This window comes from Cnephaeus nilssonii, assembly GCF_951640355.1.
Source record: "Cnephaeus nilssonii genome assembly, chromosome: 14".
Classification (NCBI taxonomy): domain Eukaryota; kingdom Metazoa; phylum Chordata; class Mammalia; order Chiroptera; family Vespertilionidae; genus Cnephaeus; species Cnephaeus nilssonii.
The window spans coordinates 57,345,229-57,361,459 of NC_137085.1; the positions used below are offsets into that span (position 1 = coordinate 57,345,229).

Consider the following 16,231-nt stretch of genomic DNA (forward strand, 5'->3'; position numbering starts at 1 on the left):
GAGAAATAATAGGATAAAATATATTTGTAATAAGTATGTTTTAAAATTTGCTACTTTTTTTTTTTTAACAAAGCATAGTACAATAAGCAATCAATTTAAAGTGGTTTTTGGAACTAAACTTTTGATTATTTTGGATTAATATTTTGAACTACATTTTCCCATGTGACCTTGATTAGCTCAACTAAAAAGCCTAACAAAATTAAAATAGTTTGAGGGCATAATACGGAAATACTCATATTTTTACAAGGAGTATCAGTTTTAAGGGTTTTAATTGAAACATGATGTGGGCCTATGTAGATAATAACATATTCATTATTTTAAATTGTAACTTGAGAATTTTAAGGATTGAAAAATATTTCCAAGCATAACAGAAAATTATGTGCCCTTGGGTTCAGAAATTATTATTTAGCTAAATAGGCCTGACTGATCAGAAACACAAGGACCAAAGTAAGTGTACATAACTCCCAAAACAATGTTAGTGTAGACTGTTCATTTAATTGTTAGATATCAGGTGTGTACAAACACTTTGGTTACTTAGGAGATAGGAAAAAAAAGAGTTCTCTACTGACTATAGTGTGGGCCTTATAAGGTATGAAGTGGCCATAAATTAGAACTTGGCATATTATGAACTTAATTTGACCACTTGTTTAGAAAGACTATTAATATTTGACTATACAGCAGTGCACTCTGAAGAATGATTCAACGCAGTGTTTCTTAATGTCTTTTCAGCTCTGTCTAATTGTAATATCTCTGTTACTGTTTGCTTAGCTTTTGTCTCCTTGTAATGTGAAGGGTATACTTTTCATCCTAAGTTTTTCTCTAGGCGTCCACAAAGACAAAGCTAAACCTCCCAGCTTCTCTGTTGTCCTTGAGACTCTGAGGCGTACCTTGACAGATTACCAGAACAAGCTGGAAGATACATCTAATGAGGTAACACTTGCACTGTTTGGCTCCACACATATAGCCTTCGGCCTGCAGCAGTACGTATCCCTTGCTTGTTACAAAGGTCAAAAAAATTGGGAATATTGACTTGGCAGCTTCACAGATATAAAAAATAATAAATTGTCTGTCACTGTTCTTTTAAGTGTGGCCTAAAGTCGTGTCTCTTTTATGTTTTTGTAACTTAGGTCACACTCTTATTTTCAAAGTTATAAAGACTCTGCTACTCTTGGACTTCAAAATCTATTTTAATTTAATATAAAAGCTATGCAAGTCATTTCAGTTAATATGTGTTATATTTAAATTTTAATGTGGTTTTATGAATTTGCAATAGGTAGTGGAAATTTAGATGTTAATATTTTAGGTTAAGATTTCTACAGATTGTAGAAGTCCGAATAAAGAAGAGATGTTAGTTATCATTCTTTAAAGTGAGTAAAGTGTTGATATAAGTTTTTAAAAACAATTGTCTCTTTGATGCAGCCTGGAAGTTTTTTAGTTTGCCGATTGAAAAAGCTCATGCTTCTGTTTATCATCTCATTTGTATTATTTAATGTGTGGGTTGATAATTTTCTCGGGTATTAAAATATTTAATGAATCTGTGCTTTAAAAATTGAAGAGTTTGCTTAGTTACATTTTGTCAAATTAGAGAATATAAAGTAATTACATTAAATACAATTAGTAAAACAACAGACATTGTTTGAACCAAAAACAAACTACATAGCATGAAATTTAATGTTTATCCTTCTGTTCATCTGTTTCATTCATACAATATGAAGACTATGAAACTATTACAATTCACATTTCAGAAGGGGCTTATTTTACTTTAGTTTAAGAAGGTGAATAAAGAAGGAAAAGTGAGCCTTCTCAATTGTTCAAAAGGCATAAAAGAAAGTGACCATTGAAATAATTAAATTTCTATAGAGAATAAATATTGCTAAGTCTTTCCCTGTGAGACAAGACAACCTATATTGTTAGTAGTTTATGAAACTCTTCTGAGGCCTCGGACTGGAAGCTGCAGGGTAACTAGGAACATATTACCCACAGCGAATTGTTATTTGGGAGGATGGATGTCACATGATCCTCAGCACAGTTGAAAAGTCGGCTCAGCAGGCTTTGGCTTAGTAATGCGCTTTGTTGTGAACCAGTGCCAGAGACAGCAGTGGGGAGACCAAGGGGGTGGCTGCAAAGAAAGCAAAAAGAGCAGTCTGACAGAAAGAAGAATGAACTGTCAAAGAAAATAAATCACAAGCAGAGCAGGACCAACTGATGACCTGCCACAAGCCTTCCCAGTAGGACTGCATGTGACCGACCCTGAAGTTGTCATATGGAGTGAGAGACCAGTGAATACCCTCATGATGTATGGGAAGAGCAGTCTTCTGCTCTGTCCTTTTTTCTTTTCTTATAGATGCCACTGCTTCTGGCATTTTGGTCCAGAAGGATTTTAAGAATAAAGTTATATTTGTTTATAGTGAGAATGAAATCCTTTGTCTGACATCTAGTGAAAACACAGTAATATCACTGACATTTTAAGCTTGAATGCTTTCTTTTCTTTTTAACCATGTGAGCTTGTGACAGAAATTACCTAGTTAACCAAAAGAAATTTTTAAGACTCTTAATTACTATTCAAAAGTGTATATTAAGTAACTGCATAAAAAACATTTAAAGATTAGCTTTTGAGTTACCAATCCTTGAAAAATATAAAAAGTTATTTACATTTTCTTTTATCAGCTAAACAGTGTGAATGATGTCAAGGAAAAGACATCTACTGAACTTGATTCTACCAAACAGAAGATAGAATCTCACACTAAAAATATAAAGGTATTGATTTTAAAAAACTTTTTCCTTTGTATTAAGAGACAAATATAATTATTTAGGGAAACTTTATGGTAGAGATATCTGAAAATATGGCTTCCTATTTCTTATTAAGTATATTTGGATACAACTTTAATTTTTTATTATTGATCAAAGTAACAAGAATGTTTTTCATTAAAAAATAAAACTTGATTAGAAATTGTTCTGATTAATGGAAACATTTATTTCCCAGTCTTACTTATAATACCATGGATTACAAATTTAAGATTTAATGTCTACTCTTAGACACATAGTAAACATTTTACATAAGCACATCAGTATTTGGAGTCAGTTTCCATCATTTTAGGGTGGAGCCATTGTTTTTAGTACGTCATGCCTAGTAATGGGCCAAGACCACACCTGGCTCAGGTCCAGGAAAATCGTTTATTTTATTTTCTGTGCCATTTTTATGTAATACGTTTTTGCAGAACTATACTGAAGCAGCTCTCAGAGTTGCTCAGCAGTGTTGGATTTTTTTTGTTGTTGGTTTATATTGCGTTTGTCCTTGACATACTTCATAGAATTTAAGGTTAAGGAATAAATAGTTCACAATTTTATGCCACATATTTTAGATTTGTATTAACATTTGGGATTTCATGGAGAAGGAAATGTTCTTATATTAAGTATAAGATTTAGTCTTAAAATGTTATTTATATGGTATTTAAAGGTTTTGGAGTTACCAAATTATTTTTTTTAATGGATTGAAAAAAAAGAACTTCTTGGAATAAGCTGTCTTATTAACACTTTATGTTTAAATGCTAAAACAACAAATTTTCTAATCTTACAGCTAAAATAATTGTACTTAGACAATATATTCAATAAAAAAAAACACATAGTTTTTGACAAATGCTTGCCTTTGTGATTCTTTTATGGTAAAGTTTTGGAAATCTTCATGTGGATTTTATATTTGTGCCTCCCACCCCTATATTGGCCCGCCATCATATGACCTCTATTTTTGGTGTCTCCTACAGGACCTTCAGGATAAACTGGCTGATGCCAATAAGGAGTTGAGTCATTTACGCAGTAAGTGTGCAGATAGAGAGGCTCTGGTCGGCACTTTAAAAGTGGAGCTGCAGAACGTGCTACACTGCTGGGAGAAAGAGAAGGCACACGCGGCCCAGGCCCAGTGTGAACTGCAGAAGCTTTCCCAGGCTTTCCACAAGGACTCCGAGGTACCCCCTGAGTCAGGATGGCCGTTTCACTGGTCTCAGTTTTATACATTTACATACTTCAGCTGGCTGTTTTTACTCTTATTTGGCTTAATTAAAAAATTCTTCTGAGCTGATTATTTTGAAATATGCATGCCAGCTGCAAAATCAGCCACTCCATTACTCTGTGCCATCCTGTTTCAAGGAAGAAGTAATGTAGATTAACCCTTCTATCACTTGTACAACTAACCTATCTCAATAACTATGATCCTAACAGCCCTTTCAAGGTTGGCCTGATTGCTAATGATAAAATTATTTTTTTCAATTTCAGTAGTTAGTAGCTAGGCATGGTAGAAAGAATGTGTTTTTTGTTTTTGTAATCAGAAAGAACTGGACTTGGATCCTGGGGCTTTTATTTACAAACTATGAGTATGAACAAGTCGCACAGCTTAGTCTCTCCACATCTGAGTTTCTTTATTTGCAAAACAGGAATAATATTTACTTTAATAGACAGTCAGTCTCCTTACTCTTTATATAAAAATTTAGAAAAAAACAAATCACACAAAATTAAAACTTTATTTGGGTGCCCTAGAGAGTGGCTTACCATTTTCATTTTCATTTATTAACCACTTCTTAAAGTATGATGACAAAACTTTCATAGTATGAGCTGGGTGAATGGAATTATATGTTCTTTTACCCAGGGGATGTGGAGCTAGTCTGGCTAGTGTGAAACTGGTTTATCTGAGTCGTCCGGCATATTGAGTTCATTACTTCAACAAATATGAACATGCATGCCAAGAGCGTAAAAAGGAAACATTCCTTCCCCTCTTCTTGCAGTCTGGGATTTAAATTGTGTCCACATGAAGGGCCTGGAATTGTTCTACACATCAGATAGTGATTAAAGTAAAGGAAACTAGAAGCCTGACTATATTGTAAAGTCAGCATGTCTACAACAATGTGGTTGGGTTCAACATGTGTGAATTGATTTTGGATCTTGAGATTCTCTTTTCACGCCAAATGGATGATTATCATGCATGGTTTATCACAGCCCAAGCAAAAAGGACATAATGGCGACACAATGAATTATCCTTGAGGATGAACTCAATGGCAAAATGTGCAGGGGGAGATTTTAAGTGCCTGAACATTACATTTGCTTAGTTATATTTAATAAGATTTATAAACATCTCAGCCCAGTTGAAAATGCAAAAGACATCTTTAATTGCTTAAAAAAATGGCATAGCATATTTATGAAGACTTCTGATATGCTAACTCAAGTTTATGATTTTAATCACATATTTAATTTTCTTTTGTTTTTAAATTGTTGTATTTGGAAAAAAGTAAGGTGGCATATAGAGAATTGAGATATGTGTATCTTAATTTCTCCCAAAAGAAACTTTGCCCACAAATTTCTAATTATGCTGTATTCAGTTTTTCTTTTCTATTTGAATATGTTTTCATTGATTTTTAAAGAGAGGGGAAAGGAGAGGAAGAGATAAAGAAACATCAATGAGAGAGAAAAGAAACCAATCGGCTGCCTCCTGCACACCCCCTACTGGGATCCTGCAACCTGGGCATGTGCCCTGACCGGGAATCAAACCAGTGACCTCTTGGTGCATGGTATGCCACTCAACCAACTGAGCAACACTGCACATATATTCAGTTTTTCTTATCCAGAAGATGAGAATTTCTATTTTTCCCCTCTTAAAATCTCCCCTTTAAACAATTTTTTTGCTCATATATTAAAAAAATCTTGAGGGAATTTATTTTATCTACATAAAATATTCATTTTGCAGCTTCACTGTTCCTTTGTCTTGAGTTCCATTCTTTGGGACTGTACTGGGGAAACACCTTATAAAGACAGCATTGGGCTTTTTAGTAAGTAAATTTTCCTTGTGTGTAAGATGGGATCAGCTTTTTACTGACTTCTACAGCAGAGTATTTCTAGGTCATTAAACAATGGATAGTTTTGTTATTGTAATGGCAGTATAATTTTAAAGAACTTTTTCTACATAGTTCTAATTGGACGGTTTTGAAAGAATATCTTGGACAGCTATGTCCATTTTTTTTTAATTCTTCCTTTGTAGTGTTTGAACACCTACAAATGCCCCTGTGCCAAACACTATATGAACTTATTTATAAGCGGGCAAAATAAATGAGCCCATCTTCCATATCTTTCATATCACTGTCTGCTTTGCCTAAGGGGCTTGGGATAGATTTCCTATAAGTGGTAAGTAAGCTGGAATCTCTGGAGGGGGACGAAAGCTGAGTAATTGTGTACCTGTGAAGTACAGATATTGGCGTAACGTTTTCTCTGACAGAGTTGAGTAACACTTCTCTCTGTAACGGTGTTTTGACTTAAAATAACATCTGTTTTAGCAAATGTAAATATGAAATTACAGAATTACCACACAGACTTTCAGTTAGGAGAGCTTAGAAACAACTTGTTCAGATTCCTTCTGTTACAGCTGAGGAAGTTGAGGCCTGAACATGCACTCACTAAGACTACCTCCTAAGTAGTAGCAGAGCTGGGTCAGAACTCTGGTCTTCTGGCTTATAGATTTCAGAATTTGGTTTTGAACACTAAGTGTAAGCCATTCCCAGTTTCTTTCTGATGCTAGTTTTGATTGTAAAAAAAAAGTCACCAAAGTGATAATATTCTGAGACTTGAGTATTTTAATTCCTTCCCAAGTTTTTGAAATAAATTATTTACCATATATATTATGTGTTTTACTTCTTACAATGTTTATATACTGGAATTAATTTCCTTTTTTTTTTCTCACAGGAGAAGCTAACCTTCCTTCATACCTTGTACCAGCACTTGATAGCAGGCTGTGTGCTCATAAAACAACCAGAAGGCATGCTGGATAAATTCTCTTGGTCTGAGCTTTGTGCAGTCTTGCAGGAGAATGTTGATGCCCTGATCGCAGACCTCAACAGGGCTAATGAGAAGGTAACTGTCCTCAGGCACCAGATACCTCTATTAAATTCAGTGACATTTGTCCACATCACAGTATCATTAAGAGGGGCTGACATTCATCTTATTTCAAAAAGAATTTGGATGTTAATAATTCAATACCATTAATTATGGCTTGTCTACCACTCAGTTTGATGCCATTGCTGTGGGCATGTAAATGTGACTGAAGTCTGTATGAAGTCTCTAAGCTCCACTTTCTGTGCAGGACATGCTAATACTACTAGCCAGTATTAGCCACAGGGACCTAATTAAAAGAAAATAAATTAATCTTACTGATGAAGCAATTCAAAGAACTTAGCCATTTACATTAATAAACCAACTCTTTATGTTAGCATAAAATAGAAACAAGATACTGTTCTTCAAAAACATGATCTTAAAATTCTTTGCTTAGGAAATAATGAGGTATTAAAAGCAGTTAAAATTTTAAATTATGTTTATAACATTTCTTGAAATATAACAAACTGTGTATTACCAAACCCATTCAGTGCTATAGATTGTAAGAAGTATATATTGTAGGAGAAAACGGTAGACTTCTATAGTCACTTTATCATTCACAAGCTTAGAAATTCAGTCTTTCAAAAAAAATTTAAAAACTTTCTTTTGGTTATAGAAAATCAAAATGGCTTAGGAGACTTAACATATGTCACCATTAGAAATATTGATTCTTATCCTGGGTCTATTGAACTAGTCAGAACTATGTTTACGTGGTCTAGTTTCCAGATCTTAGTTGTAATGACATTTGCTCTTAAGAGACATGGAAAGAAAAACTGTTCCCCAAAGTTTATTTTTAACCTTGGCCCAATTTAAGGGTGAGTTAGGAGATTTTACCTTGGTCTGATTGGCAAACACTACCATAGGCACTGAGAAGTGGGATTGAGGAAATGAGAGAATAAATTGTGAGCCACAGATGCTGTTCATGATTGTGAATGTGTGAATCATGGGTTTGAAAATTACTGATAATTAAAATGAGTTCATGTTTTAACCCTCTGAGATGCTGTTATGCTTTAATAGATTTTCATAGTTTCAAAACATCATTAATTGTCATACATGTTAGGTGATTTTCTTTACAGTGTTTTGAATGTGAAATAAAAAATGGTTGGAAAATTCTGCTTTATTATATGTAACATGTTTGTAGATATGTAAATCTCATTTAAATACTTGCTTTCCCATTGAGATATCTTAATAGATTGAGCTTTGGATCTAGAAGTAAGAATATTCTTCTCAATTATTTTTTTTAGTAAAATGGGTCTTAGAATGAGTAATGCTCTTAGAAAGAGAAGAATAAAAGATTTGTCATCTAAGCATACATATGACACCATTTTGCGCGAAAATATGATAATTTGCTGTACTAATTCCTGCTTCATCATTTATTTTCTTTTTAAAAAAATATTTTTATTGATTTCAGGGAGGATGGGAGAGGGAGAGAGAGATAGCAACATCAATGATGAGGGAGAATCATTGATTTGCTACCCCCACTGGGGATCGAATCCACAACCTCGGCATGTGCCCTGACCGGGAATTGAACTGTGACCTCCTAGTTCGTAGGTTGACGTTCAACCACTGAGCCATACTGGCTGGGCGTCATCATTTATTTATTTTCATTTTAACTGAGAATGTTTATATGATCTTAAGGAATAAAATATATTGGAACATTTTGGATGTCTTTTTGGAGGATACATGGAAATGGTTTGTCAGCTTAGCTTTTTCTCTGTTGCATGTCCCCATTTAGATAAGTCACCTGGAGTATATCTGTAAAAACAAGTCTGATACGATGAGGGAGCTTCAGCAGACCCAAGAGGACACCTTCAACAAAGTGGCTGAGCAGATCAAGGCCCAGGAGGGCTGCTGGCAGAAGCAGAAGAAGGAGCTGGAGCTGCAGTACTCGGAGCTCCTCCTGGAGGTGCAGAAGAGGGCACAGGTATGCCGCTTCCACAGAGCGTTACTTCAGATGCCGTTGTCAAGTCAGTTAAAACCTCCTGATTGCCACATAAGCTTGGTAGGCACGAGTGATACCTATGATCACGCCAACATAAATGGATATGTCTTGTGTGTGCATGAGTACTAAGAATTGTCTTTCACTTAAGTATGGAAGTAGATGGGTTTCTGGTTAAAGTATCTCAGAATACATTGATCAATTGATTGCTAAAATTGTATTGCCTTTATTTACTTTTAAAATAAAAGGTTAAGAGGTTTGGTAAAGTATTGTCAGTTTCACTGTAGGTATTTTTTTTTAATCCAGTTTACTCCACTTATAGGGGTTCCTATGTGAACCATCATTTTAATTCTTTTGGGGTTGAAATTTGTTATACCTCCTAACATTATATAAGAATTACAGTTGTAGACCCTGTAGCAAAATAATTGACTGTGAGATGTATTATGTCTTCTATGTTGGATTCCACTGAGAGCAGAAGCTATGAGTAGTTAATCATATTTTTTCTTACACAAATTTTTGTCAACTTAATTTATTATTGTTAACTGTCATTCCTGCCCAATCAGGAATAACGTATGGTAGTGTATATGGTTTTTTCCATATTGCATTTAATAATGGGTCCCTTTTTCTCAAGATAGGAGACTTAGGAATCAAAAGGTTATATATTCTTCCCATGCTAAGGGCCTTATGTGAACTTATGCCTTTTTCTGTGAATTTGAATGAATTAATACACTCTCTTCAAATAGCCATTTGTTCATTGTATGAAGGGTGCCTTGTGATATGCCCTGCATTTTCTACTACTGAAATAAAAGACCTAAACAATTTATTATTTTTAGAAGTAGCATTGACATACAGTGAACTGAACAAATCTTACATGTACAATTTGATGTTTTGATCAATGCAAACACCATGTAAGCATCACCCTACTTAACACTTAAAACATTGTCATTACCCTGGAAAGTTCCCTGACCCACACCATTTGTTCAAGACTTTCCTTTTCTCCTTGAATAGCTTCCTCCCTTTGTGAAAAAACAATTGACAACAGTTTGTTGTCCATTTTCACAGAACAGTAGGTCCTTGGCTTATGTCGGAGATCCGTTCCTACGGCGCGACTTAACACGATTTTCACTGTAAGTCGGAACCCACCTACATAAGCACCTATGTCACTCACATGGAGCACATACACAGCAGTAATGAAGTGAAACAGTAAAAAAAATATGAAAGAAAGATAACAATTCCTGATCTTTACTTGTGGTAAATAAATAATAAAAAACATAAAGCACATGTGTACATATGTTGAAATGATGGAATGGAATTATACAGCATGTAGCCATTTGTGTCTGACTTTTTTCACTTAGAAAAAATGTATTTGGGATTCATTACTGTCCTTATGTTTATCAGTAGTTTGTTCTTTTTTTTTTTTTTTAATATGCGTTTTACTGATTTTTTTACAGAGAGGAAGGGAGAGGGATAGAGAGTTAGAAACATCGATGAGAGAGAAACATTGATCAGCTGCCTCCTGCACACCCCCTTCTGGGGATGTGCCCGCAACCAAGGTACATGCCCTTGACCGGAATCGAACCTGGGACCCTTCAGTCTGCAGGCCGATGCTCTATCCACTGAGCAAAACTGGTTAGGGCAGTTTGTTCTTTTTTACTGCTGACTGATATTCCATTGTATGGATGTACCATTGTTTATCTAGATACTTGCTGATGGGCCTTTAGGTTGTTTATTTTTTGGCAATTATAACTTAAGAGTAGAGGCCCGGTGCATGAAAATTCATGCACTGGAGGGGGGGTCCCTCAGCCCCGCCTGCTCCCTCTCACAGTCTGGGAGCCCTCAGGGATGGGAGGCGGCCCGGCGATCAGGGGAAGGCGACGCCCCATCACACCTCTGCTGCTGCCACTGCCAGCAGCGTAAGCCTCGGGCGGCCCTGGGCATCTGGGCAGCCACCATCCGAGGCTTGCCTGCACCTTGGGCCAGCCCTGGTTGGCTGGGGGGCTAAGGAGACTGGGGGACTCCGGAGGCAGGCACATGGAGCGGCCTGGCCCATCTTGGGGAGGGCCCGGCCTTACTGTGCGCCTGCTGCCTTGGTGGGGCTGAGGGTACTGGGCGCCGCTATCTTGTGGCTGTGGGCACCGCCACCTTTGAGGGCGTGGCAGTCAATTAGCATATTCCCTTCTTATTGGCTGTGGGCACCGCCATCTTTGCGATGACGTGAGGGTTAATTAGCATAATTCCTTTTTTATTAGATAGGATGCTTTAAATATTCATGGATATATTTTTGTGTGATCATAAGTTTTCATTTCTCTTGGATGAGTACTTGGGAGTTGATTTCTGGGTTACATGGTAAGTGTATATTTAACTTTATATGAAATCGCTCGAGGATGCGCCCCCACCTCCTGCCATGCGAGAAGGCACCCTGCGGGGGGTCGGGACCTATGCCTGACCTGTGTAGCGCTGGCCGCCGCATTGTGTCTGCTGGGGTGGGGCAGGTGCTCCTGTGTGTCGTGTCTCCGCTCCAGCTCGCCCCCAGCCCCAGCCTCTCCGTGTGTTGTGTCTCCACTCTGGCCTGCCCCCAGCCCCAGCCTCCCTGCGGCCCCTGGGGCTGGGGGCGGTACACAGACCCCTCCGCTCATCTGCATGCGCAGCTCCTCCTGAGCTGTTGTGATACAGCCTCCTCCTGAATGGTCGTGATGCCTGGCTAATGAGCATATTCCCTGTTTATATATATATAGGTAATTATTACATTGTTTTTCAAAGTGGCAGTACCATTTTGCATTCTCATAAGCAATGTAAAAGAGTTCTAGTTGCCCTACATCTGTGCCAGCATGTGGTTTCATCACTTTTCTTTTTCTTTTTAGCCAAATAGGTGTGTAGTGGTATGTCATTGTGGTTTTAATTTACATTTTTCCTACTGAATAATAAATAATACTTACTGAACATTTTTTCATGTGCTTACTTTCCATCTGTATATCTTCTTCGGTGAATTATCTATTCATATATTTTGTTCAGTTTTAATTGGGTTGCTTGTTTCCTAATTGCTGTTGTTTATATATTCTGGATATGAGTCATTTGTCAGGTATATGATCTACAAATATTTTCTCACATTCTCTTTTCTTTAAAATATACTTTTATTGATTTCAGAGAGTAAGGGAGAGGGAGAGAGAGATAGAAACATCAATAATGAGAGAGAATCATTGATCGGTTGCCTTCTGCATGCCTTCCACTGGGGATTGAGCTTGCAACCTGGGCATGTGCCCTTGATTGGAATCGAACCTGGGACCCTTTAGTCTGCAGGCTGACGCTCTGTCCACTGAGCCAAACCAGCTAGAGCATTCTCACATTCTCTTAAGAGTACATTTGTACACAAAATATTTTAAATTTTTATAAAGTCTAATTTATCAATTTTTATGGGTGTACTTTTGGTGTCGTATCTAAGAATTCTGTTTTATACAGTCATTAGGATTTCTCCTATTTTTTTCTTCTAGATGTTTTATAATTTTAGGTTTTACATATTTGTCTATGATCTATTTTGAGTTAGTTTTTATAAAGGTGTGAGGTATGGGTTAATGTACATTTTTTTTTTTGCATGTGGATGTCCAGTTATGCATTCTAATACTATTTGTTGAAAAGACTATCCTTTCTTATTTGTACCTTTGTAAAAAATCAATTGACTATATTTGTGTAAGTCTATTTCTGGACTTTCTCATGTGTTGCATTTATTTGTCTGTTCTTTTTTCAACACGACACTGATGTGATTACTGTAACTTTTTAGTAAGTCTTAAAATCAGGTCATGTGAGTCTTCCAACTTCATTTTCTATCAGTTTTTGAACTCACTTCTTTTATTCTGAATCTGCAGTAGAGCATAGCAATTCACTTTCTGAAGTAAGGGAGTCAGTCATCACAGTTGCTAATGTTTTAAGAGAAGCTCACACTGAAGGCTTTTCTCTGGAGAATGTGTTATACCCTAGGCTTTGATCCATGGCTATGCAAATTAAAAGTATAATTTTCATTATTCCTAAAAGTATATTAATATTACATATTGGCATATAGCTTATATTACTTATGTACATATTTGAATTTTCATAAAATATAATTGAATACACAGCAGCAATTTAATTGAAATTTATATTTGGCAAACTGCTATTATAATGTATATTACAGGCCCTATAAATTTTATTTTTGGAAAGTTTGTAATGATGAATTCTATGTTTCCACTCTTTCCCCCAAAGCTATAATGCAAATAACAATACTTTAATTTTATAGTACTTATGCATTTTCAAAAATTATGTTAATGAGGTCATGAGGGGAAAAAAAACTACAGTTTTTGCATAGGATGGTGGATTGTAGAGGATGTTTGGTGTCAGATGAACATAGCCATTAATAGAGACCATCTGCTGGGAAACATGACTTATCTACAGAGCCCTGTGTTTAATGTTTGGTATTGTTAAGACTTGGTTAGTAAAAGGCAGCTAGTTAAAGAAAAACCAGTTTTTGAATTTGAATTGCTTTTATCTGAAAAAAATGTAGTAGAGTTATTTGCAAGACGTTTGAATGTGTAAGCTTTAAAGCAATTAGTGGAAATGCTATTAGATAAATGAAACTTGTAGAATAGGAAGTTTGGTTTTAGCATTACATTATTTAGTTTGCAGCATTAGGTAAAATGTGCTAGCCACATGGTTGGGTAATTCTTGAATTTAAATACTTTTGGAGCCATCCTGTAAATGTATCTGCAGCATCTATGCCTGCTGAAGCACCTGGGCTCAGTGCCACATTCCATTCCAGGTACTAAGTTTGGTTGTGCAGTCTTTGTATATATGTTCTTATTTCTTTTCTACCTGAAAAAGACAAAATTACAGGAACATGAACTTCCTTTCTAGAAATAAAGATTTTTCACTATAAGTTAAGTATAATTAAGCTTTGATGTAATGTTTATTGTAAACATTTTAGTATGACATTTCTGTTAAATCAAATGAGTTTAGAATGGAGAACAAAAATCAAAGAAATTCAGATTCATTATAATATGCTACATTTTTCCCCTCTTATATCATGATAGTAAGAGTATTTCCCCAAGAAATCTGGGTTAGTCTTAAAACTGTTATTAGATGTTGAAACTTTTAATTGAAATCCAAAACTATTCAGGGGTAATGCAGCTTGCTTTTATTGTTGGAGGTGGTAAGTATACATGCCTGCTTGAAATAATTCACAGGAGTTCGACATAATCCTGCCACACCATATTTTCATGGACTATGAGTTGGTTTGGGTGAGCACTTCTAATGAAATACTGGAAAGTCCTCTGACTACTTTTCATATAATTGTTTTAAAATTAAAAAATACATTTTTATTGATTTTAGAGAGGAAGGGAGTGGGAGAGAGATAAAAAATCAATGATGAAAAAAATCATTGATCAGCTGCCTCCTGCACAACCCCCTACTGAGGATTGAGCCTGCAACCCGGGTATGTGCCCTGACTGGGAATTGAACTCTGACCTCCTGGTTCATAGGTCAACACTCAACCACTGAGCCACACCAGCCAGGCTAGAAATTGTTTGTTTTTAAAATAATGTTATTTGTTAAATTTGCATAATGTTGGATGGTTTTTTTTTTTCAATGCTCTTGCATACTTTGCATGCCTCCTCCAGTGGAGCCACACAACAACCCCATGAGATAGGTCATTTAAGCATCCTTTCTATTTTACAAAAGTGGAAACTAAGATTCAGAGAACTGATACCACTTATTTGAATAGCAAGGAAACTCTAGGGACAGGATTAGAATAGAGATAACAGATGTAAACTGTTTAGTACTTTGGTTGGCATTTAGAAATTGCAAAGTGAATGTTATGTGCTCCTTAATATTTTATCTTCATCCTTATCTTTCAGTCCCTTTGGCATTATACAACAATGTTTTAAAGAAACATATGCTGTTTTTCTATATACAGTGATATCTGAAAATAGGTCTAGTGACAAATTAGTTTCATATTTCTTGAACTTACATTTCTGAGTGATTCTTAATTAATAATTAAACATGGTAATGTATAAAAAAGCTAACCAGTGCCATATTGCCAGCCATGCATAATGGTAGTTCCTTTATCTCTTACGTCTCTCAGACTCCCCGCCCCACCCCGAGATACTGAATTTTTAGTATACTTTATTACAAAATTACCACTATAGGTAAGAATATCAAAACAACTTTTACATAATATAGTCAATATTAATAAATACTTTACATGTTATATACCAGATACATAGGACAGTGTGTTTCATGTTGTGGTACTAATTAAGAGTTATAATACTTAGTTTTTCCCTCAGTGAGTGTCCAATTTAGTTGGGGGAGGTATTCAATAAACGAGAAACATTAAATAATATAAGGTTTATCATAAGGCTGTATATACTTACTTGCTAAAAGAATGATATAAACTTAGAGGAGGAGGTGGTTGAAGTTTAAAGGCTTCATAGAGGAGACTGGCGATTTGAAAACCCAGCAGAAAGGGAGACACGAGACATCAGAAGTTAGAGGTAATGCTTCTTTCCAGCTGTCTGAGGTAGTGTCTGTTAATCAACAAATCAAGCATCTTGGCTTTACAAAGAGCTTTTTAAAATTATTTGTGCCTTACAAACAAAAGAATAAACACGGGCACAAACATTTTTGTGTATGTACTATTTTTGACATTCTAAATTTAACAAAATAAAGATAGTGTTTTTAAGTTAAATAAATAATCATTATGGGGTTAGAGTATATGTATATACTAGTGGCCCAGTGCATGAAATTGTGCACATTAAAAGGGAATTAATTAGAGGAAATATTTTAATATTGCTATTTTCCCTTTCTCTATAATAAAAGTGTCAGAGATGAAAGAAAATTAGTACGGGGACGCACGCAGGCAGCTTCACGTTAGCGCTGGGTGGGGACACACACAGGCAGCGCCATGTCCCAGGCCAGGGACACATGCAGGCAGCTTCATGTCAGCACTGGGCGGGGACGCACATGGGCAGCGTCACGTCAGTGCTGGGCGGGGACACATGCAGGCAGCGCCACGTCCCAGGCCAGGGACACATGCAGGCAGCTTCATGTCAGCACTGGGCAGGGACACACATGGGCAGCGTCACGTCAGTGCTGGGCGGGGACACATGCAGGCAGCGCCACGTCCCAGGCCAGGGACGCACGCAGGCAGCATCATGTCAGCGCTGGGCAGGCCTCCGTGCACCTCTGCCAGGGGCCACCCCCGGGCCGAGCCATGCGGAGGCCTTCCTGGTGATGGCAGTCCCTGCCCACCCACTCCTGCTGTGCATGCCGCCTGCTGAATGGTTGTTATGTGATGGTCCCAGCCAATTTGCATATTCCTCTATTATTAGTATAGATACCAGATAACGGAACTGGTAGGTCCTA

At 36.6% G+C, this 16,231-nt stretch overlaps 1 protein-coding gene across 4 annotated transcripts in view; it reads left to right on the forward strand.

The window, feature by feature from the left end:
* The window catches only part of CCDC171 (coiled-coil domain containing 171), a 253,621-nt gene that overhangs the window by 77,611 nt on the left and 159,779 nt on the right, over nucleotides 1–16,231 (forward strand). For 3 of the 4 annotated variants that reach the window (XM_079790672.1, XM_079790674.1, XM_079790673.1), the window contains 5 exons: nucleotides 824–930; nucleotides 2,668–2,757; nucleotides 3,762–3,962; nucleotides 6,721–6,888; nucleotides 8,642–8,830. In XM_079790672.1, coding sequence (XP_079646798.1) covers nucleotides 824–930; nucleotides 2,668–2,757; nucleotides 3,762–3,962; nucleotides 6,721–6,888; nucleotides 8,642–8,830 — 755 coding nt within the window. Of the gene's footprint in view, nucleotides 1–823; nucleotides 931–2,667; nucleotides 2,758–3,761; nucleotides 3,963–5,796; nucleotides 5,814–6,720; nucleotides 6,889–8,641; nucleotides 8,831–16,231 lie in introns of those variants that run through there. The other variant, XM_079790675.1, reaches the window with a different exon arrangement.